The sequence below is a fragment of the Carassius carassius genome, chromosome 6, assembly GCF_963082965.1.
Source record: "Carassius carassius chromosome 6, fCarCar2.1, whole genome shotgun sequence".
NCBI lineage: Eukaryota > Metazoa > Chordata > Actinopteri > Cypriniformes > Cyprinidae > Carassius > Carassius carassius.
In genome coordinates this window covers 29,855,148-29,880,486 of record NC_081760.1, presented here as the reverse complement: position 1 = coordinate 29,880,486, position 25,339 = coordinate 29,855,148, and the positions used below count along the sequence as shown (strand labels likewise).

The following is a 25,339-nucleotide window of genomic DNA, read 5'->3' as shown; positions in this document are numbered from 1 at the left end:
GTTTTTCTAGATCTTCTTCGATTGGAATGCCTGTTATCACTCCCTGATTCATTTTTCTCTCACCCAAAATCTTTCTTTCATTCACTATTTTCTTGCACATATTGTCAATTTTTAACGCTTAGTTTTTTTGTTCTTCTGTTTTAAAAATAATCAGCAGACTTCTGTCTCTCAAAATCTTAGCCATATCCACTTCTCCTAACTTTTTCTTCAACTCTTTAGACAACGCCATTGGACTAAGATTAACATTCTCATCTTCCTTTCTAAATTTAAGAATTATTTTAAATTCCTCTTTTACAATCTTTTTGCGAACAGCCCTATTATCCTCATCTGAACTGTTTCCTTCTAATCCCCATTTACTGGATTGGCTTGCTACCAGATTCCCTTCATTTCGTCCTTTTTTCCTGTTTTCTTGACTTTTCCCACACCCTACTAAATTCCAATCATCAAACTCCATATCTTCTTCATTAACTTTCTCAAAATTCATCTCAATCCAGTCACAAACCAGTTTATGCCAACCGCCGAAAAAGTCGTCCCGCGTCCAACCCACGAGGCTGACGCTCCGCCACACACTTTTCCCCTGCCCTCCAGCGCTCTGATTGGACAGCTCTCCCGGCCTTTCCTGGCCGTGATCTGATCGTGGACTCAGCTGAAAAGTGACGTTAGGACTGTGTGTGTGTCGGTGTGTCGGTAAAAGAGGAGCAGGCAGTGGACCAAAGCAATGTGATGCAAAGCAGGGGGAACTCGAGATGTTTAAAACTTTTTTTGTTGTTGCTCCGTTTGCATTTGTATTGTTTTACTACTTACACAATTAGTTTAACTATACAGTATATCATTATATTATTTACAATACACATATTTCAATTATATTTTAGGGGGGACAATCCTCAGATGGGGGGGTCCGGTTATTTGCAAATAACATTTTGATTTTAAAATACACACACATGCACTGTTATTGTATTTGTAATATTCTGAAAATGGCTATGTAATGTTTTTTGCTGTCACATTCAGTTATGTACTACAGGAATCAAAATTATAACCTATACCTTCAATTCAATTCAACAGGTGTCAAATATACATGTCCTTCATACATAATTCCTGAAGTGTAGCACTGGAATTCATGTTTGTTTCAGTGAAGAGAAAAGTCAGCCTTCTTTTATTTGATTGGCCATCTAAGTCTCAGACAAACACTGGTAGATCAGCTTAAAAATGCAACTTTTAAAACATTTTGTCACACAATATTTAGCAAATTGCAACATTTTAAATAAAGTATTATAAAGTTTTTACAAATATGGAAAATAATAGTTTATATATGAAGTTACATAGCTGGAATCTTAAAGGGGTAGATGATGTTATTAAAAGAAAGAAAATCTTAAATATATTAACTGGGCTGGGCAGATCTAATATATATATATATATATTTTTAAGTTGTGGTGTTTGTATACTGTTACGGAAAAACTTTCTGTTTACATTAATAACACAAGATTGATTAACATTTAATCATTTAGCAGACGCTTTTATCCAAAGCGACTTACAAATGAGAACGATAGAAGAAATCAGACCAACAAGAGAACAACAACAGTATACAAGTGCCATGACAAGTCTCAGTTAGTCTTTTTTTTTTTTCAAGAATAGGATAGACAAGAAAAGGTAAGTGCTAGTATTAGTTGGTCAAGTGCTTGCAAAATAGATGAGCCTTTAGATGTTTTTGGAAAATGAGTAAAGATTGGGAGGTCATTCCACCAGCTGGACACAGTCCAGGAAAAGGTCCGTGAGAGTGATTTTGAACCTCTTTGGGATGGCACCACAAGGTGTCGTTCACTTGCAGAACGCAAGCTTCTGGAGTTTGAACTAGTGAGTTTAGGTATGTTGGTGCCGTGCCAGTGGTAGTCTTGTAGGCAAGCATCAGTACCTTGAATTTAATGTGAGTGTAACCTGGCTTCTGATTAAGAAGGTCAAATTAGCCTAATAAAGGGTTTACTTTATGGTAAAAAAACTGTTATTGAATGTATATATGGACCTAATAATCTTAATGAGAATTTTTTTGCAGAGGTATTCAGTTGATTGGCAGATTGAAATACTGTAATGCTATTTTGAGCAGCGACTTTAATTGTTTTATTAATCCTACCATGGATAAATCACCCTTGGTTACTTTAGTTTCTAGTTTGATATGAGATGCTTGTTCCACAATCCCACTTCTAAAGACTTTTTTTCTCATCAAAAATCCTCGGATTGATTATATATTTATCTCATGCCATATGGCTCATCAGGTCATTCAAGCAAATATTGGAACCAATGCCATCTCTGACCATGACCCGGTTTCTATTTATGTATGCTTAGGTAGTCCAAAAGCTTCTAACTTTTGGAAACTAAGGCCTTATTATTTGATAGATGACCAGTTTATGAAATATCTGAGAGAACAAACATTATTATTTCTTCTGTAATGATTTAGAAGAGAATATCCTAAAGTGCTATGGGATGCCTGTAAAGCTTATATTAGAAGTATGATAATTTCTTATGCAAGCAAAAAGAATAAGGATAACATAGTTAATCAACTTCAATTAGAAAAGCAAATATCTCATTTACAAAGGCAGTGTCATATTTCACAGTCGGAAGATAGACTTACCAAAATAAAGCACTAAATGACTTAATGATATCACAGGCTGAGAGAGAAGCTCTTTTTGTGAGACAATGCTTATTTTGAGATAAATCAAATCATGTGTTGGAAAAACTTAAAATGAACAGACCAGGTACTAATTTGATTTCAGAGGTGAGAGACAGAGAGGGGAGAAGATGTATTGATGATAAAGAAATCAACAATGTATTTAGACAGTTCTATGTTGCACTTTAGTCATCTGAAGATAATTCATAGTCTCTTTTTTTAATATATATATATATATATATATATAGTGTTCCCAAGTATAACCACTAGAGAGTTCAATTTATAGAAGCCCCTCTCTCTTTGCTAGAAGTTAAATCTGCTATTTCGTCTTTACAACCAAGGAAATCTCCAGGGGTCTCATTAATAAACGTTGCGTAAGCAATTTTGTATGCACATATCGGGATTTCAAAAAAATAAACTTGATGTAAATATGTACGCATCTTACGGACATTCTAGACCATGCGTACGCACTGTTTTTCCTGGCATGAGAAAAGGAACGATTTTAAAATCTGTTTTCATGTCAATATACACATTTACATTAAATACTCCACTCTCATTAATGGAGATAAGCACTGAAAATACATCAAGTCATTACGCAGAAGTTAAACAAAAATTATATGAATTTAGAAATATTAAGTGGATCTGCTTGATCACTTTTCCTGTTGCATGCTGTCTTAATGACGGTGAGGAGTGCTATAGATGCACAATAATTCATCTTTAAACTAAACTGCAGATCTCATGCTATGTGAAACTATTTTAGTGAGAACAATGATCAATGATGTGCACTTACTTTAATATTATGGGGACACTGCTGGATTCAGTGGTCCAATGGTCCATTGTCCCGGTTTGAATAGGTCCAATGATAATAGCTTATTGTACAACCACAGCTGCCCAGAGGTGTTGATGCAGCATGAAGTCATCTCTACAACGTTATGAAAAATGCCACTGTACCTGTAAGATACAACTAAAAGAAAATGGTAATTTGCATGTTTTATTTTTAAAATAGGCTACGTTGTCAGTGACTCACCGAGTCAGACAATTCTATTTATACAGCAATAAATATAGGCTAAAAATAACTAAAAGACCGTATCAGCAAAACTGCATAAATGTGTTCCTGTAGATCAATTGGTAGAGCATTGCGTGATCAAGCAAGGTTGGGGGTTCGATTCCCCGGGAACACATGATAGGTAAAAATTGATAGCCTGAATGCACTGTAAGTCGCTTTGGATAAAAGTGTCTGCTAAATGCATAAAAATAAAAAATAAATTAATTACATTTGATTTGAATTGAATTGAAACAATTGAAATACTATCCGGCCAGTGGAAAGGAATGAGACACACTATATTCCAAAATATTTATCTGAGAACTATTTTAAGCAGTTTTGTTTTATGGATATTTATTTTAATTTATTTATGCTAAAACATAAGGATACGGGATCATTTTTAGCAATTAAAATTGTTTATGGCACAAATAGCATTATAGTCCATATTTCCTTAATATCTTGTACCTTTAACAGTGTTAAATATGGTGTCAAGTGGATGAGAATATGCATAGAAATGATATGCAGATGAGGTTATGCATTGTAAAACTAGGCGTTGTAAGCTCCATATATGGTTATTTTGAGGAGGAGATGAGGTGGAGATGCACGTACACGTATCTTCCCCTGACTGGGATTAATAAAGGGATTTTTCATAGGTTCTGGCATGCGTATGATTTTATAAATCTGAAAAATTTTGTGTGTACGCAAAATCTAACTTTTGTGTGTACACTTTTAGGATGATATCTATGGAGAGTTTTATAAATGAGACCCCAGGCCCTGACAGTTTTCCAGTTAAATTGTTTCAGATATTGCATTACAGGCTTGGAAAAGCATTTTGAAATGCATTTTGAAGCCCCTTTCAAAGTAACTTTGAGGTTGACAAAATTTTGCTTTGGAAATAACTTCTTTAAATGGATTAGCTAGTTGTATACGAACCCTGATAATAATGTTGTTTCAGCATCATTTGATCTTCACAATGGAATACATCAAGGTTATAAGCATTACAACAGAATGAGAAAATTCATGTGTCTATTTGGGGACAAACCAACAAAAATAATGCTTTATGCAGATGTGTCATTCTTGCTCGTAGTCAGCCTGACAATTCTTTGCCGGAAATTATTAAATGTATGGAAAAATGTGGGTCTGTCTCTGGCTTTAAATTTAATTTTCATAAATCTGAAATCCTGCCAATTGGGATCCATAGTAAATCTAAAATCTTTTAGATGGGTACCCCAAGGCTTAACATACCTGGGCATACATATACCGCCAACATTTATATCATTATATTCATCAAATATAAAACATTGATAGCACAGGTTGAGAATGATTTGATATGTTGGTCTAAGATAATTTTAATTGAAATGTTTAGAATCCTATACCTTCTTTCTATGTCTTTTCTTTGTCTTCAGGTAATTTTAAAGTAATAATTGATATGGGCAGGCAGGAAGCCTAAGATTAAGCTGGATGTTCTTTCTGAATTGAAGAATTTCTCTTTTATATTTTTCAAGCTTGGTCCGCTAAAAGATTTTCTCATTATAAACAATCCTTATCTATTCTCTCCTTGCTGGTAGAAAATCCTGTCTGTGTCCTAAAATAGGAGCATATTTTGTCTCATGGAAACAAGCTCATATCGCTTCTCTAAAGGTGAATTCATGACATTAAATCATGACTTCAATCATGTCCCATTGTCATATTGCACAAATAATTTTTATAAATATTTACATTATGTTAATACTGGGAATGGTGGAGAATTTTTTTCCTTTGTAGTGCAGACACTCAAAAGTTTATATCTAAATTTTATTAAATTGTATATGAGCATTGGCAGAATACGTTTACTGATCTTTAGGCTGTCATATGGCTCAATGTTTTTTTTTTTTTGTTTTTTTTTTTGGAGTAAAAACTTTGGGGTTGATATTGATACTGTTTCACTGAAAAAACATTATTAAACTCCCAGTAACCATTTCTGTCTGCAACAAATTTAGAGAAATGCAGTTTTACTGTATAAAGTGTAAAAATGATCTTGGTACACTTTTCCATTATCCCTGGAAATGTAATAAGGTGGGAACATTTCTGGCTTTTAATTTGTAAGGTAAATTTGTAAGGTTATAATCCTGGTTTGTAATATGGCTTGTGTGCTACTCGCTGATTGATGTGGACATTTAATATATATATATATACATATACATATATATTCCATCTGAAATTTTTATCTAAAATTAGGATTTTTATCAGGCTCCTTTATTTATGTTCAGTTATTTCACTTTAAAGGCAGGGTAGGTAGTAAATGTATAAACAACTTTCTTCCAAATTTGTTTAAACTTTCTATATATATATCAATGCATAATTAAAATGTAAGTACTCTGAGAAAAAGAGTATAAAAATCGAGTGACTCTAGACCGTTTAATCTGTATTAAAAACAGCTCATTATTTCCATTTCGGGACGAAACATAGGATTGGCTTAGGCGACTGTCACTCTCTCGCAACCATGGCAACCACCCTTTTGCCACACATGACCTGACTACTTGCGCGCGCACGTTTGATTTGAGGAATTCAACAGGCACGGATCCTAGGAATACCAAAACAATGGCAGAGAAACAGCAAGCAAAATTCACAGTACCAGCCTATGCAGTTAGTGAAGGCAAACCAGGCAAAAAAAGGAAGACAGTAACAGTACAAGAAAAGGCAATGAACAAAAAGTCTTTGGATAAACAAAGAAATAAAACGCGAGTTAATATCGGCGTGGCTTTCCAGCGATGGCGAGAACTGAGGGATCTCAAGGGGCTGAAAAGTGACTCCTTGATGGCTTTATTTCTGCTGGACAGGTAAATCTTTCTTTTTGTATTTTGATCATACATATTTTTTTCATGAAGCATGTGTCATTAGCACACGTAGCTGCGTAATATAGCTAACATAAAATTACTTAGCGAGCCGTAGTAGAGGCTTTGGAAGGAGCCCAGAAGGGAGGGGGTGGAGTGAATGGAAATAATGAGCTGTCTTTAAAACAGTCGTGAGAGGTCTACAGACACTCGATTTTTATACTTTCTTTTTCAGAGTACTTACATTTTAATTATGTATTGATATATAAATAAAGTTTAAACAAATTTGGAAAAAAAGTTTTTTTATACATTTTTTTACCTACCCTGTCTTTAATAGCCTGGTAAAGGACCTGCACATTGCAATTAAAGTAAAATGGCTCAACCTAAGCATAGGAGCTTGATAAAAATCCTAATTTTAGATGAAAATTTCAGATGGCACTTAGAGGCTTTTGCATCTGAACTCTTCATATTTATATATATATATATATATATATATATATATATACATATATATATACACACACACTGTAGCTGAGCACCATTAAGAATATCAAAGACTGTGGTGGTTACAGCCCTGGATTATAGTATGAATATAAATGAGAGATCTATGCCATTACGAAACTGGCAAAACGTTTGAGCTTTCACTGCCCAGTCTCTTTTTTTTTTTTAATTACTATGATTATTTGTTATTTATTTATATTTTATCTTCCATATAGGATTCAGGGTCAGTTTCACATTAAAAAAAATAAACAAATAAAAAATTGTAAATTATACTGCACATTGCATAAATACAAATAACTTCAAAATTAATTCAAAAAACTGAACTAATGCAGTTTTAACTCAATGTCAGTGACTTAACTAGATTGCTTTGTCATTCAACACAATATTCCTATGTTATTCTAAGTGAGTTTCTTTGGTAGGAATCCATCTGCAATGACATTAAATTCAGCTGATGCAGCAGAAGAACAAACAAAGACAAACATAAAAACTCACACGTCCATACACAGGCTTCTATTTTACCTTATTTAATAAATTCTTGTATTTAATATTCAATATTCAATTATATTGTCACATATATGATCTGTTTTTTGTTTAGTTTTCAGTGTCCTGTTTTCAGTTATCCTGCCTAGTTAGTTTCCATGGTTTATGATCAATTAGCTCCACAAAAGAAAAGATCATCATGTTGATCACCAGCACATAGCAGGGGGGACGCAAGAAGTGTGGCAAAGATGACACGCATGAGTACAGGACCCACAGCATATATGAAAAAAATCACCTCAGGAGAAGAAAAAGAAAGAGAGATTTGAAAGAGAGAGAGAGAGGAACAGAGAGCCCTATCGATTTCAGATAGCACCCAAAGCGAGCAGCTTAGATCCAGATAGCCGCCATCATTAATGTCAGCCCAAAGTTCACACAGATCAATTTTGTAACTAAATAAAAACTGGAGGTAATCTCCCTCAGTGCCCCACTGAACACCATCAACCTCTAGCTAGAGGGCTGTATCAAGGTAACCTTTCATAAACTGTGCCCACAACCATAAGCTGAAAATATAAAGAATTCAATGGACACCTCAGAAGGATCACGTGGTGTTAGGGCTCTTTTGCGCTTTTATTTTGGCATCTGAAATACTGATGTTAAGATAAATGCCCAAAAGAGGCCTAACATCACATGATCACACAGAGGTTATTTTATACAGGCTATTTTGTTGCACCTTGCACACTGAACTCAATACAAATGTATTGAAAATACAGAGTAAACATTATTATATATATTCTTTATGCAATATAGGCAAATATTAAGTAACACAAAAAACTGGTGTGAACTACTCAACTATTTACAGTTACTTTATACATACAAACAGTAGGTCTCAATTCAGTAAGCATAAATAAATCCAGATGATTTAAAGGGATATTTCACAAAAAAGATGAAAATTATGTCCTCATTTCATCACCTCCATGTCGTTCAGCCAGCCACACAATTGCAGTCTTAGTTGCATTACATATGAGCCATTCTATCTCATCATAAGAGGTTATGGATTTTACTCCGATTTTTCTTTTTTTTTTTCTGAACTTTTATGCATTCCACCATGAGTTCCATGCATACACATCGGCCATAAAGTTTTATTTAATACAAGGGGTCATCTGAACTGAACAGGTAACCCTCAGGACACAGTCGTCAGAGAAGCATAAGCAAGACTTTTAATAGTCATAAAAAAGAAATTAAAAACTACAGGAAAACTTTTTGCCTTATGTTATGAAGTACATTTCCAAGTCTTTATATTCTATGGGTAAAATGTTTAAAACATGAAAATTATATTAGTTTTCTTTCATAATTTCACAATTAAACAAAGATGAGGGTAAATTAATTTAATTAAAACTAAATCATTTCTATACTTCAGTTTAAGTGGGAATTGCTATTTATGCCATATACTGTAAATGTCCTTTACATCTAAAAAGTTTTCTTGAAAATATTCTTTTAATTGATGATAATTAAGATCCCAGTATCATCTTGTTAGTTGTAAATAAAAAAATTAAAAAAAGTATTATATTATTGATATTTCAATAACAAAATTATCTTTCATTCTAACTCTTAAGTTAACTTGAGCTCTTTACTTCCATACTGGTAGGCATATTGTTAATATCCTGGCCATTGTGTAAAAAAAGTTACACATTTATGAACTTTAACTGTCTGAACAGAGCACGCCTCTTTCATAAAAAAATAAAATAAAAAAATAAATAAAAAACGACTGATTCATTTTTTTTTAAGTTAATTAGAGTTCAAATGTTTCTGCATAACATTTCTATAATTAATTAACTAAACTTTTACATTAAATGACTGGCCTGCTTGTTACATAAAGTTGTTGATTCTAATGAAAATCTAGCTCTATATCTTTTTCCTTCTTAGAACTGATTTTGGCAACCTTGAAAATGATTGGTTCTTAACTGCCATTTAATGTCATTATACGGAGGACGTGTTTTAAAAAGAAATTAGTTCTAAGATGCACATTTTTATCAGTGAGACCCTGAAGGTGAGCCAAGCAAATATTAAGATAACAAACCGTTTGACAAAGGCCCATCAGAACCATTACTGAGGGGATTACACAGCATGTAAATTATGCCATGCATCGCAGTTGGCAAAGAAGAGCCAGACAGACCAATGACCATTAAGCTGACAGAAACCAAATGAAGAGTAGAAACACCACTGAACTCTACTCATTTCTCCCCAAGCCAGGTGATGCATAGTCCCCCAATGATTCCATCCTCCCTGCACTTTTCCCACCTCCCTACATCTGATTAAAGGTCACTTTTTAATATCTTAAAGCTGTGCCAGAGTCTTTAGAGCAGAAGCTTTAACAGTGAGAGCAAACCATCATTAAAATCAGGAACACCATAAAATATGGCAGGGAGGGAATGTGTTTAATTTCTTACCTAACAGTTAAGTCAGGCTGGATTTTAATAGAGTGTCACCAATTAATCAGTGTCTAAATGACAACAAAAGCAGAGACTGATTAGGACAGAGGAATGTCCTGGAAATATATTATGTGCCATCTGCACGCAGAAAACAAATAACTATCCACATATCAGACCAAGCCAAGGCATCTAGCTTGTCAATTTAAATTTACCTTCCGATGACTGTGGCCAGGGTATTTACTTACTTTTTGGGGGGCAGTCTGTATCAGCTGTATCAGCTGGATTTCTGCAGCAAGAAAAAACACAATAAGAATTGATAAAATGGCAGACACCAACATTACTTCATTAAATTAAAATTTTACACCAAGAAATTAAAATGCTGTCCTCATTTGGGAGTATCAGTAAATAGTGATTTATGTTTAAGTTATTAAACAGTTTCATAATACTTAGAATAACTTTTTTGCACTTTATAAAGCAGTTTTAGAACCCATTTATTGTATCAAACTATTTTCCTTTTGTGTTCCAACAATATGAAGGTCATTAAATAAATGACAGAATTTGTGTGAACTACAGTAGAACATTAATAGTCAAAATGATGGCAACTTCAAATATTTTTAAAGAAATTAATACTTTTATTCAGCAAGGGTGTATTAGTTTGATCAAAAGTAAAAAGAAATAATATAAAACAATTATTTTACATTTTAATAATGTTTACAAATATTACTTTTTATCAAATAAATGCATCCTTGTTTAGCATAACAAACTTGTAAAAAACATTTTTGGGCAGCCGGCAGGAGTCCCCCGTTTCCTGTCGTCGCTCCTCTTTTGTATCCTTCCGTGGGACTGGAGACCGGTGAGTGGAGCAGGTGTCGCTCATTTCCAATCACTCCACCGGCATCTCTCCGTTCCCTCGGCTCATGGCCCCGCACCACTCGTCACAGATAGTATACATGCACTTTACATTTCTGAAGCATAATCTTAATCCAGCCAGACCTGAGGCTCATGCCTCATGCCTCAAACTTGTTGACTGTATTGATTTGTGTGGAAAAAAAGATAGCACAGACACTTCAGGGATTTTAGAAACTCATACTGTCACTAAGGCTATCTCAACTAAATATTTATGTACCAACCAGCACAAACTTGAAACCAAATTCTGGACTTGTGGTGTACAACCTTTGTGAAATAAATTAGATACTGTCTGCTCCAATATTGTTACCCTATAAACCCTTGCTCAATAAGAATCAACCTTAATTTGCAGGAAGGAAAGGTTTTCTGCATCAGTATCGCTCACTCTCTGTGACTTGCATGTTGCTTTTAATTTTTTTTACACAAGCAAATACAAGTTTCTCAAAGGTTAAGAACCCCCTCAAAACTCGGACTCACTCTTTTCAGGTTATGACTTGCTTTGAGATAGAATCCATGCCATAGCTAATGTTTTGCTTGTCTATTTCACTCCATAGCCAACTATTTCAGGATGTCAGCTCAGTGAGCTGAGAATTCAACTTGGCAGCCCTAAAATTTTACTTTATTTACCAGCAGCCTTTCAATGGGAGTCAAATAAAGGCAGTCAATTTCACAGAAAAGACAAAGTGGAAGGTATGGTGAGACTGTCATACATCAGTATGGATCTCTGTCAGACATCAGTAGAGCTACAGACAGACAAGACCAAAAAGTTCAAGAGATGGAAGCATTAACCATCTCTCCGATAAAAATGTCCAACGAGTATGAAAGTGAAAATTCTGAAATTGTTTTAGTCCCTGTCACTGGGGTGACAATCAATCTGAGCCATCACCAAAAATGATATTTTTGTAAACCATCTGACATACACAAACTTCAATGACAAGCTACTTGAGAGCATAAGGGCAGGAACCAAAACCTGCCTATTTGCTCATCTGGCCAGAAAAAAAAGAAACTGGATGCTTGAAGTGAAGCCTCAGATGAAAATTTAAACTGAAAATTTTAAAATTTAAAAATTTAAATCAGCCACTGAGTCTTGGAATAACGGAAATTTAGGCAGTGTAGGGGGTAACGCATTACAAGTAAAGCGAGTTACGTAATCGGATTACTTTTTTCAAGTAACTAGTAAAGTAATGCCTTGCTTTTCTATTTACAAGAAAATATATGAGTTACTTTACCCTTGTTACTTTGTTTTCACATTTATTGACTGTCCCACAGTCTCCTGTCCCCATACTGGGAGAAATCGGAAATACAGAGGTGTTGTGTCAGGTTTGGAACAAGTGGAGGTTGAGTAAATGATGACAGAATTTTCATTCTAAAAGTGTATTACTCCTATTGGTCTTTTCCTCACACAAAGCTCACAATGATCTTTTCCTCACACATACAGTATAACATTGGAATGATTTTATGACACTTCTTCAGTGCTTTTTATTTGAGTTTTTATTCCTTAAAGGAAATCTGCACACAAACACCAAAAATACCTGCTTTGTGTCATTAAAGGCATTTTGCAAAAAATTAAAAAATAAATAAAAACCTTGTGCCTGCTCTGCTACAGATTCATTTTCATGCCTCCATTATATGCAGTTTTTCTTCAATTCTTCAGCTTTATTATTTAATTTATTTTTGTGCTGAGTACTTACATACCATTATGTGTCTGCTTGTAATAACAGTGTGACTTATATTGTTTCATGACTGTGACAGTTTCTTTGACATGAAAGGCATCAGTTATTCTCTTTTAAAGACAATGCACTCTGTCTCACCTCCCAAATCTCTCTAGATATATTCCTCCTCTCTAAAATTTTCCCTTTCAACATTTTGCTGGCTGAACCTTGTCTGCATCAACTTGCACAAGAAAACGAAAAAAAAAAAAAAACCTTTCAATGCATGTTTGCCTTGTAGCTGAGTTGAAGTAGAGGTGATTATAGGACAAAAATACATTCAGAAACTTATTTGAAAATAAGTATGTATATGTTAAATAAGTATAAAATAAAAATGTGGTTCATGACTTGTATGTTTTTGGTTTAGAATAAGGTGGTGCCAATAGACAGTGTTGAGAAGTAACATAACTATTTTTAGCAGCCTAAATAGTTCAGTAGTTTTCAATAGATCTATTATATCTTTGAATGCATCTGAAACTATTGCAAATAGAATTGTGCTGTTTTTATAATTTATGTAAAATCGTTAACATGATTGTTGTTATTTCATATCATATAAATATATTTTCTGATGCATTTGCACTTCAAAAGTGAAAATGTTTTTGATTAAAACTCAATAAATTGTGTCCAGTTTAAGCACAAGGAAAATTCTGCCATTATTTTTGTTGGTAACCAAACAGTTGATTTTAGGTGAACTATCCCTTTAAAGGACCTAAAGCATACACTTTCCCTAATAAATGCATATACATTTTAACCAGAAGTCTATAGACATGTTGTGAGTCAATGGTCCATACAAATAATTATACCTCTAATTAATAGGCCTGCAATGCATAAAAAAAGGATTAAGAAAAGATTTTTAAAAACACACAATGGTCAGAAAAAGATTCTTTAAAAAGAAACTCCTAAGATACTTAGACCCAGTTCTTTTTCTCTCCAGGGGTAAAAAATACACACAAAATAAGACATGCATTACGAAGGAGCCCCTGTGGAGTAAACTTCAAAATCAACACAGTCTGCACAGCATAATAAGTCCAAAAAACAAATATATTGTGGCTGGAACTATTTCAAAAACAAAACACAACAACCACCAAGAAACAACACATCACATTCAAGATTCCAAATATTAAATGTAAACATTTCCTTGATAGCACTACTGGAAGCATCATTTCATTTGATGGATAATGCACCAAAGATACAATTGATTTTTTTTTTTTTTTTTGATAATGACAAAACTTGCAAACTTAAATGAAAGCGTCTCTCTTGTTTCAACAGTGTTAAAAGCATCTCACTTTAATAGCTCTCTAAGCGAAGAACTCTTCATTTGACTCTCTAGATCAAAGATACATTTGCATTTATTTTGACATTGTTGTTGTATTGTTTTTTTTTACAGAGTGAGAAGTTGGCAAGGAAATGGTGCTAATCTAATTTCATGAAGTGATGAGATCTGCCTCCCTGCCACATGACTGACGAGCTCATCATGTGGATGGATAAGTGATGGTAAGTAAACTGTATATAATGAAAAACTGTCGCATTGATGCAATGCTATTGCTTTCTTTTCACAGGCGAACAACAAGCCTTGGGAACCCTCGCCAGAACCATGATGAATGGAAATGCCTTAATCATTGACTAGACTGCAAAATGCACCATCAAATTAGCTCAGGATATCACAGGGAGAGAGACGAGGCTAAAGTGAGAGGGTGAGTAAAAGATGAATGATATCCTTGAGGCAAGATGATGGAAGCCCTCTCACTATTTCATGTTTTCAGAAGTGTCACCTTTGAGAGACAAACTGGTGTTCCTTTTGCATCTTTATTAAATTGCATCCAGGGTGTTTTGCTGCTTGATGAAATCAGCATGGATGTGTGTAGAGGTTAAATTGCATTAGCATGCAACAACTAGCGGGCAACAAGGCGCTTTGAAACAGGATGTGATCAGGCTCTGATGCTTTTGCCACCGATGTAAACGCACATTGTCTAATCACAGACTGAATTCAGAAACTAACCGGGGAACTCAAGTATAGCCCACAGTGTTTTGATGTGCAAAAACAGAAAGTATTTCATCTTATTCCAGTGCTAAGTGGGCAGCCAAGGCCGCGTGCTTTATAGCTGTTTTATACAAGCACTTTAATTTTTTTTCCAATTTCATGAATTCCTAAAGCTTTGAAATAAAAATGGCTGGGGACTTGGGGTAGGAGAGTTTTGAAGCCAGTGCCAGGAGCTGAGCAATGCTTAATGCGAGTAGTTGAAGCATTTTGGCTTTAAGAAAGATGTCAGGCTGATTGCTTGACCAGACCACAGAGGGGAAGACTGTATTTCTCCAGCTCACTGAGGTGAGCACAGCTAAGAAGAGACTAGATGAAGCACTGGATCACAGCACGGCTTGTTGTGGCCTGCAGCTGCTGGTCTAGGGTTGAATATATATTATACAATTTAAAGGAATAATAATTTCATTAGTGACTTTAGAGTTTAGTTTGAAGCACAAGTATGCTAGATTTTGTCATGCATGTATATTCCATTTCGTTTTCTAAGTTATACTTGTAAAATATAATCTACACTTACAACTTGTTGAAAGGACAGACATTATGATCACAAAGTCAATACATATTTTCTGATTTGTAGGGTTTAATAAACCATTCACTATAGCAGGCAGGCAAAAGTCTAACTATGAGAGACTAGGAGAAAAAAAATATTAATTTTTGTTTCAATATGCAGTTAAATACAAGTCAGCAGAAATGTAGAGATAAAAGTAGAGATATTCAGTACATTAACAAATGGTGGGAAAAGGTCCATACCGGTTGCCATACCACAATTTAAAAGTAAAACTCACTCACTAAAATTAATTAAAACTTAAACAAGTAAAAACAAAGGTTTTTATCAGGTTTTAAAAGTACTTCATTTAGATCATGCATCACATAAAAAGGAACCCATCTATACTTTTACCTCATAAATGAGTCTCAGACTGCGTCAAGTGGGGGAAGAAAAAAAAAGCATAAGGGAAAAGTGGGCATTCAGAAAGAAGCTAGTTCATCCAGCTGAATATGATCATAAATGAAACATACTGTAAGACTGAAACTAGGTTTTGAGGTCACTTTTATTCCTAAAGAAATTTTTACTTTAACAATGTAAAAGTGCTATTAGCCATTTCACTCAATTCTGCCAGTCTGAATTAGACTACCCCATCTATCCAAAAACTCTGGCTTCCATAGACGTCAGCTACACTTAAAATGAACCCGAATACTTAAAATGACTGACAGGCAGCAAACACCTCAATATCTTGTGATTGGTCAAACGACTGCACCCTGTGGTCAGATTTATTTTTACTGTTTACAAAGCCTGTAGGGCTGTCAGAGGCAAGTAGAGATATCTCAGGACACATATTCCACTGATATCTGTCAAGAAACACTTTCTGTGAGGTACCCTGTAAAAAATCACTTACTATTTCTGAAGCTCAAAGAGTAGAAGAGAATGGCACTATCAAAACCAAAGTTAAACACCAAAATGACACCAAAGGGTTTGACTCCCCTGAAATGCATGAACTGATCAAATGTTTAGCACTCAAGAAATATACAGTAAGTTGCTTTGAATGAAAGTGTCTGCCAAATGCATAGAAGTAATATTAATGTTATTTTAGCAACATCTTGTCAAAACCTTTCTTTTCAATAGATGGCGCTGACAATTATTTTGAAACAATCTTGTCCTCTAAATTAATTCTTAATCGTCGCTGAATGCTAGATTTGTCAATACAAATCTTAATATGAGAGTAACATTTTTGATGAATAATGAATGAAAGACAAACATTTTGTGAGAAAACAGATGAACCAGAAGATATCAAGAGGGTCTGGCTGCAGACTTGCAATTGCACTCTCAGACATTTGCACTTCCGCTAGTGACATCCAGGGCCGGCCCGCGGCATAGGCTGTATAGGCAAATGCTAAGGGCGCCACTAATCCATAGGGGCGCCAGAATGAGTGAACGAGTGAATTTTTTTTTTTTTTTTTTTTTATAATAATAATAGGCTACTATTTAAAAACCATTAATTCGAAATACTACCAAATAAAGCAAAAAAAAAAAAAAACAAGTCCGGCTCTTCAATCTTCCCCCGCCCATCGAGTGCTTGAAGTGCGTCAGAAACCAAAAGTTACCAAAAGTTGTTGGTAATTTGTTGTGTAGCGTGCCTGATGCCGCATCCAATGTAGACAGCACTGCTTTTGTTAACACACAGCTCGTAGAAACGGGCCTGGCAGCTCGCGCCAGTTCTAGACACGGTGAAAGTTTCCTGATTGTGACGGAAGGCCGAATTTACATGACACATTATAAATGAGCATAGTCTGCGATAGATACAGTGCCAAAAAGAAAGAGAAGAGGATAAAGACAGATGTAAAGAGATGTAGTGAAAGAACAATTTATTGCATAGGAGTAAGATACTATAATTTCATGGCAGTTATTTTTACCTTAAACTTAATGTTAGCAGTTGTTCTGAGTTCTGAGTCCCCAGACTGTGATTTTGTACAATCATGTCAGTTTTAAGACGCATTTTTTATTATCACTTTTTTATTAATGTTTTACTCTACAGTTGTGCAGTTTTGGGGGGATACAGTACAGGCCAAAAGTTTGGAAACATTACTATTTTTAATGTTTTTGAAAGAAGTTTCTTCTGCTCATCAAGCCTGCATTTATTTGATCAAAAATACAGAAAGAAATGTAATATTGTGATATATTATTACAATTTAAAATAATTTGTTTTCAATTTATTATACTTTAAATTATCATTTATTTCTGTGATGCAAAGCTGAATTTTCAGCATCATTACTCCATTCTTCAGTGTCACATGTGACATCCATCACATGATCCTTTAGAAATCATTCTAATATGATGATTTATTATGAGTGTTGGAAACAGTTCTGCTGTAATGTGTGTGTGTGTGTGTGTGTGTGTGTATATATATATGTATGCTTAATCATGAACACAATGACAGGGTGAAATGGGCTGTGATGCATGGGGCGCCAGGTAAACTCTTGCCTAGGGCAGCAAATTGGTCAGGGCCGGCCCTGGTGACATCACGTGCAGTCTTTATTTTTTTAATTAGTTGAATTTTTTATTACTTTTTGTTTGAATTTCCCAACATTTTATAACAGTATACAGGTGGCGAAGACAAGAAAAAATAAACTAAATTACAATGTCACTTGCAATCGCTACTTGCCCTCTCTGCAACCTGCGACACTTGTGTAGCAATACGTGGCCGTCTAGTAGTGACTACGCCACCCCGAATTACCGGGGAAATAATCTAATAAATAGGACACAAGTCCGTTTACTCAGGAGAGGCAAGAGACGTGAGTTCACATTGAAACAGGCAATTTTTATTAAAGAAAGCAATTAAACAAATAACACAATCAATTGTGTCATTTCGTAATCAAAAAGGCAACCAAAACAAAAAGAATATGATCACTGCAGGGGCTGAGACCACAGAGAAGCAGGCTAGCTATAGCTGCATATGGCAATCAAACACACTTTGAAGAATCACTCCACTACAAAATAGTGATAAAAAAGTCACACCACACTTATAACCCCTACTTAGGGTGAAGGCCTGCAGCTAAAACCACCAGCCTGCCTCCAGGAAAACCCAGCTCCTGCAGAATACAGAAAAGAAATAAATATAGAAATGATTAGAGATAAACCAAATCACAATGAGACAAATAATGAAAACAAAAATCAAGTTATAAGATAAATAGTCACCTATAATAAAGACAAAGAAAATAAATATAAACCATTCAAACGGTCACAACACAAAAATCACACAATCAGTCCAACCTACACAAATGATGGGACCAGTTTGGTAGGCTAATTATCACTCCATGTAATAAATCACAGGTATTTAACAGTGATGATCATGCGGCTAAGGACTGGTAACAAAACCAGCCACATTCATACAACATAAACAACATATTGCCTGAGCAATAGATAAAGTGGAGTCCAGCAGTGATATTCAGCTTCCACAAAGCAGCAAACGTGGCTCAATGAAGCATGGATTGCTGACAGCAAGTTGCTAAAGTAGCTGCTCAGCCTGGCTTTAACACGGGCAAAAGAGAACTCCTAAACACAAATATTCATTAACTATCTAATTAAAAACAGTTGCAGATTAAAAGAAACGATCGTAAATGTACTCACCCTGATTCAATTTCGGCGCGCGCACACAAACAATCACAGGCACACGGAAATCATATGACAGTCATTTGATGTTAGTGAGTCAATAAACAGCTGATACTCCGACGCAGCTATGAGGAGACGTCACACCAGTGGGAGACCGAAGGCACGCCACACTAAAACGCATTGCAGGTCGCTCAAACAAACAAACTACACAAAGTTAAAAACTAACATTAGAACTTACCACAATGTGAGTGTCGCCACGAGAACGTGCACAGCCTCGATGGCCGAGTGTCACACTAAACAGATACAGATGAAGGCACAATGAAACATCACTTAATACTAACATCAAAACAACCGGCTACACGGCTAACACACATACCTCCACGGTCTCTTGGAATGAATGACAAAGGGGCGGGCTTTCAATGACGTATCCCAGGGAGCATCCAAAGAGTCTATATACCCCAAGGGGCAGAACCCTATTGGCCATATATGTAATGAGGGTGACGTGGCAACGAGTCACTCACTTCACCACACTTGCAATCGACACAAATCGTGCGTGTTGCCAATGGAGACAAGAAGCTGTGGTGGTGATTAAACGATTAAACCTAATTTAGTACTTTAACGTACAGGGTCCTTCAAGAAAAAGACAAGACCGGCAAATCCGTGGCCAGAACACCAAAATATGAACGCTTGCGCAAATTCTCTCGCTAAGCGTTTTCCTCCCGTAGAAAAACATAAACACTTAACATGGCTTAATGTATTAAGATGCTATTAAAATATCAAATTAAATAGTTCATTATTTTAATGAATATGCATATAGTATTTTCCTCACATACGGCAAAGTGTGGCATAATGGTTTAAGATGATAAAGGCCAAACTCAATATGCTTCTCTACATTATTAAAATACATAACTAATATGTACAGGCAAGCAGGTGAGCCCAGAATAAACGCAACATGCAAAGTTTCGCGTTAAGCATTTTTCCATATAGAATAAACTGTCTACAACTCGTTTATATCACTGTCTTTGTCCATTAAAATACATTATGTGTTTTATTTATAATGATTTTCTATAGGAGGAAAACGTTTAATGTACAATTTAACACAATGCGTTCTGTAATCGTCTGCCTGACTGTACGGAGTTGATCCTTTTAAAATCACTTAATGCATTTCATAATGCACGTTCATATTTGCTGGTCTGTATATATGTTGAGTCAACAACAAGACATATAGGCTAGGCCTACTGAATTGTCTTTATCATCGAGACTGCACGGTTCCAAGCGGTTCCATAGATGGATGTATTTTGACATACATTCGTATTTTATGCAGCTTTGAATACTGACCTTAGACACATGTTGATTAGTGAGTATTAATCAAACGTTAAAAAATTATTAGTTGTTTACTTATATGGCAGAGGAGACACTGTAATCAAGAAAGTGGGTTATCCATTGCACTCGGGCTGTGCTGATCCCTGCGAATTCCCCAAATGTAGAATCTTGACTGCATAACTGGCAGTGGGGGGGGGGGGGGGGGGGGGGCTGTGATCACGCTCTCCCCTGCATTTGTTTCAGGGGCATTTGTGGTTAATTTTGTAGTGATAATGTGTTTTCAGTCATTTTTATTTTTTTAATAGACTACACAGAGAGCAGAAATAGAAGCAGCCAATCTTGAGAGTCTCAAGCAGGAGTTAAACATATCTATGGAGGATGCAGATCGGTGGGTGTGTGATGTCAAGCAATGGGCAGCCACTGGTATGTCATATAATCACTGGTGTATAAATTGGTTCTTTATTTCCATACATTAGTCTACATTTTTGTAGTGATACTGTGTTTTCTGTAATGGTCAACTTTGCTTGTTTGTGTTTTTCAAGAGAGACACAGTACTCACAAAAGCCAGGAAGAGCTCCAGAGAGAAATCGATGAGATTATTTATTCCATCCGAAGAAAGAAGCATGATCTGTATCGGCAAAATGGTATTTGCTACTACATCATTCAACTTGCATTTTGTAATTGTTTTTGTTCTCATCATTTTTTTTACCTTACAGACAGCAACCAAACAAGGCAACGCAAACGGAGGAGACTTGGTGAGCTAAAAAAGACACTCAGAGAGAAGATAGTGCTGTACAACACCATTCCTGACTGTGAAGAGAAAATTGACACCGAAGCAGCATGCAGTCTCTCTGATGATTTTATTCTGCCTTGGGAAGCACAAGGAGATGGTAAGTAATGTGTTGTGTTTTTGTGCAATTTAACACTGCCGCCCAGTAAAATTAGGTGCAACATACAGTAAAGAATAACACATTATATATTCTGTTGTAATCTCAAATATTATCTGTAATGTTCCCATATGAAGACATAGTGATAATCTGATAACACACATATCCTGTGTTACAGGATACTCCTGTAACACACATTCTATACTAGTAGTGGTCATCACTTTTTTTTAAATAAGAGCTACAATAACCAAACACATTTAGGATGAAATCCATATATATCCTGAAATAGCTAAATCCAACCCAAGCATGAAATAAATCTGCCTACAAATTAGATATCCTACATTATTCAATATGTCTTGAATAAAAAAACACGTATCTTAATACTGGGATGAGCATTTCTTTAACTTTCTGTTAAATTGTAGTGTGATGTTTCAGTTGTTGTCAGTTACGTGTATTGGCTGCATTTTTATGCATACTTAGAGATTATATAGTTAGGATATTATCTATATTACTACCCTTATACATTTTCTTTATGTATAAATAAAGTTCTTTATTAATATTATTATTAATATTATATTATTCTCACAAAATAATATTGCCTAATAATATTGCCTAATAATGTCTAATAAAGAACACTGTTAAAGACGTAAAGCTGAATATGTTGTGTGTTAGTGTTTAAAAAAATGTTTCCCTCCACTTTTATTTTCAAAAATAGTAGTGAGTCTCCGCTTGAAGAGGCGACTGTTTGACCAAGTCATGCTGGTCAGGCGCATGGATGAGGAGAAGATGATAATTGTAAAGGAGATGACTCAGCATTATCAACATCTAAAAAAAACTTTGGACAAACTGGACAGTCTCCTTCGGGAGACTAAAGAGGACATCAAGATCCATAGTATGTACGATAAATGTTTTTTATGTAAAATGTATATGTAAAAATATGTTGATGCCACTAAGCAGGATGTTATAGTTTCCTGTGAATATTGCTTCAAATCTAAAAATCACAATTCTTGCTAGCTATATTATTTTTTTGTTTGTTTTGTGTTTTTATGAAATGCTGCCTAATTATTGTTGTCAATTTTCTTCACTTTTTACTTTAGATCCGCCTAGAGAGCTGACCGAAGAGGGACACAGGGGGCTATACTGCTGCATCTTACACAAGCGCCACATTCTGCAGCAAAAACTTGCAGCAGTCACCAGCACCTATGGCAGTGTCAACACAGACCCTTCCTTCTTTACGCTGGAGGAAGATGTTGAAGAGGAGAGTGAGGACAACAGCAGTCCAGACCTTTCTGAAGAAGAGTTTTAAAGTTTTAGCACAAACATTGGAAGCATTGGATTCATCATCTTCCCAAAATCAGACTCTTGAATTTTGCGCACACACACAGACACACTCTCTCTCACACACACTCACATGCGCACACACACACACACTCAGTCTCTCTCACACAGACACACTCTCTCTCACACAGACACACTCTCTCACACAGACACACTCTCTCTCACACAGACACACTCTCTCTCACACAGACACACTCTCTCTCACACACACTCACATGCGCACACACACACACACACTCTGTCTCTCTCACACAGACACACTCTCTCTCACACACACTCACATGCACACACACACACTCTGTCTCTCTCACACAGACACACTCTCTCTCACACACACTCACATGCGCACACACACACTCTCTCTCTCACACAGACACACTCTCTCTCACACACACTCACATGCACACACACACAGACACTCTCTCTCACAAAGACACACTCTCTCTCACACACACTCACATGCGCACACACACACTCTGTCTCTCTCACACAGACACACTCTCTCTCACACACACTCTCTCTCACACACACACTCACATGTGCACACAGACGCACTCTCTCTCTCACACAGACACACTCTCTCTCACACACACTCTCACATGCCACACACACAGACACCCTCTCTCTCTCACACAGACACACTCTCTCTCACACACACTCAAACACACACAGTTATTTTTTATTACAGTTTTTTTCAATTGCTAACAAGCGCTTACCCATACTTCAAATACTTTTTCTAAACTCTTAACACAGACTCACACCTACAAAACACAATTGCCCAAATGGATAATTTTCTTCTCAAAAACACATTTTGTTAAATATATACTCTAACTCTTCATTTCAAAATACAACACATCTTTCTCTGCACACACTAACTTCACCAAAACACTGGAAATCGAATAACACTTGTTTTCACTTTACAAGGTACATGCAGTCAATCAAAGTACACCAGGTTTCAAAATACTGGCTATTGTTGACATTCATTATTGACCACACATTCTTACACCTCGACCGTCTCTTTGGGCCTGCTCTTCTCACTGCATCTGCACCTCTCACTGCACCTGCATCTCACTGCACCTCTAACTGCACCTCTCACTGCACTTCTCACTGCATCTCTCACTGCACCTCTCACTGCATCTCTCACTGCATCTCTCACTGCATCTCTCACTGTATCTCAACTGCACCTCTCACTGCACCTCTCACTGCACCTCTCACTGCATCTCTCACTGCATCTCTCACTGTATCTCTAACTGCACCTCTCACTGCACCTCTAACTGCACCTCTCACTGCACCTCTAACTGCACCTCTCACTGCACCTCTCACTGTATCTCTAACTGCACCTCTCACTGCACCTCTCACTGCACCTCTCACTGCACCTCTCACCTCTCACTGCACCTCTCACTGCACCTCTCACTGCACCTCTCACTGCACCTCTCACTGCACCTCTCACTGCATCTCTCACTGGGCCTGCTCTTCTCCCTGGGCCCCTTTTTACAGTCTGTTTCTGTTTCCAAAAACATCACTCCTCAAAGTCCTAATTTTACTGTATAAGTGTCAATGTAATAGAAAAAAAATAACCTAAGCCAGACTGGAATCTGCTGTGGTTAGTCAAATTTACCCAACATAAATCAGCTGTTTGTCAATAATTACAGTAAATTGTTTGTTTATTATCAGCTGATATATATTGTTTTTGAACTGATATCATTGCAGAAGCAGAGGTTTTATACTGTATCTAAGGTTTGGAATATTGTTTTTGCTATTATGGGATGTTGTGTGTTAACATTCGTAAATTCTACAAAAACAATCCATAATTTTGTTGGGAGGTATAGCTTGTCTGCTAAGAAAATGTAAGCATTGTGGAAATGTGTTCACTGATTGCATATTGTGTGAAAACGACATGAAATGTGTGAATGGTATGGCCACAAAAGACCGATGCTGTGCTAATTGTGTTTAGAGTTTTGAAAATGTTGAAACTGGTTGGACAAACGCTTGTTAGCGTCTGAAAAAAAACTGTAATAAAAAAATAATAATAAATAAGTAAAAGTCATTCTAATCATGAGCTACTGTGTCTATTGTTTTTTCTTACACCAACATGTCTAATTCTTTGACGATTTGGATAACAGAAGGCTCTACATGATCCATGAGCCTCTGTCACCATTGTTACAGAGGCACAGTTTGCTTACTTGTTAGTTTTGTATTTCAGATTTTACATGTGGCATTACATTACACCTTAACTGTTACATTGTTATTATTTATTGCACATTTAAGAAATATTTATATTCACATATACATATATATTTAAAAGTATTTTTTTTTTTGGAATACAGTGTATTTGATATATTATAAATAAATTAGTTATTATTGCACCAGGAACTATGTTCTTAACGATAATTAACGTGATCATAGTGCCCCAGATGCTGACACTGATGTTTTTAATTTTAGAATCTATGGCATTTTGCTCACAAGTGACCAGTTCATAAGAATACATAAAAGTCAATGTACACATAATTCATATTGATTTTTTATTTTGCAACCAATAATAAAACAGAGACAATCATATGCAAATATAATGCCTGTGCAATCATGTTGCAGGATTTTACTCCTTTGATTTATTACAGCAATAGAAAAGTCTGTATATGTATATGGACAGGTGGGGTTAGGGTTAGGGTTAGGGGCATTTCAATGAATTGAATGTCAAATATTTGTGAAAACATTTGTTGGCTGTGTGTGTGTGTGTGTGTGTGTGTGTGAGAGAGAGAGAGAGAGAGAGAGAGAGAGAGAGAGAGAGAGAGAGAGAGAGAGAGAGAGTGTGTGTGTGTGTGAGAGAGAGTGTCTTTTGTGTGTGCATGTGAGAGTGTGTGTGAGAGAGTGTGAGTGTGTGTGTGAGAGAGTGTGAGTGTATGTGTGAGAGAGAGTGTCTGTGTGTGTGTGCGCATGTGAGTGTGTGTGAGAGAGAGTGTGTCTGTATGAGAGAGAGAGAGTGTCTGTGCGCATGTGAGTGTGTGTGAGAGATAGTGTGTCTGTGTGAGAGAGAGAGTGTCTGTGTGTGTGTGTGTGTGTGTGTGTGAGAGAGAGTGTGTCTGTGTGAGAGACAGTGTGTGTGTGTGTG

General features: G+C 35.9%; 1 protein-coding gene across 1 annotated transcript; it reads left to right on the top strand.

Annotated features, from left to right (window-relative positions):
• Window positions 1-20,316: 20,316 nt before the first annotated feature.
• LOC132141977 (uncharacterized) lies at window positions 20,317-22,300 on the top strand. The gene is made up of 5 exons (XM_059551625.1): window positions 20,317-20,428; window positions 20,548-20,649; window positions 20,722-20,895; window positions 21,608-21,784; window positions 21,990-22,300. Exons 1-5 carry the CDS (start codon window positions 20,377-20,379, stop codon window positions 22,196-22,198), a joined length of 714 nt encoding a protein of 237 aa, XP_059407608.1. The 5' UTR covers window positions 20,317-20,376; the 3' UTR covers window positions 22,199-22,300.
• Window positions 22,301-25,339: the final 3,039 nt, after the last annotated feature.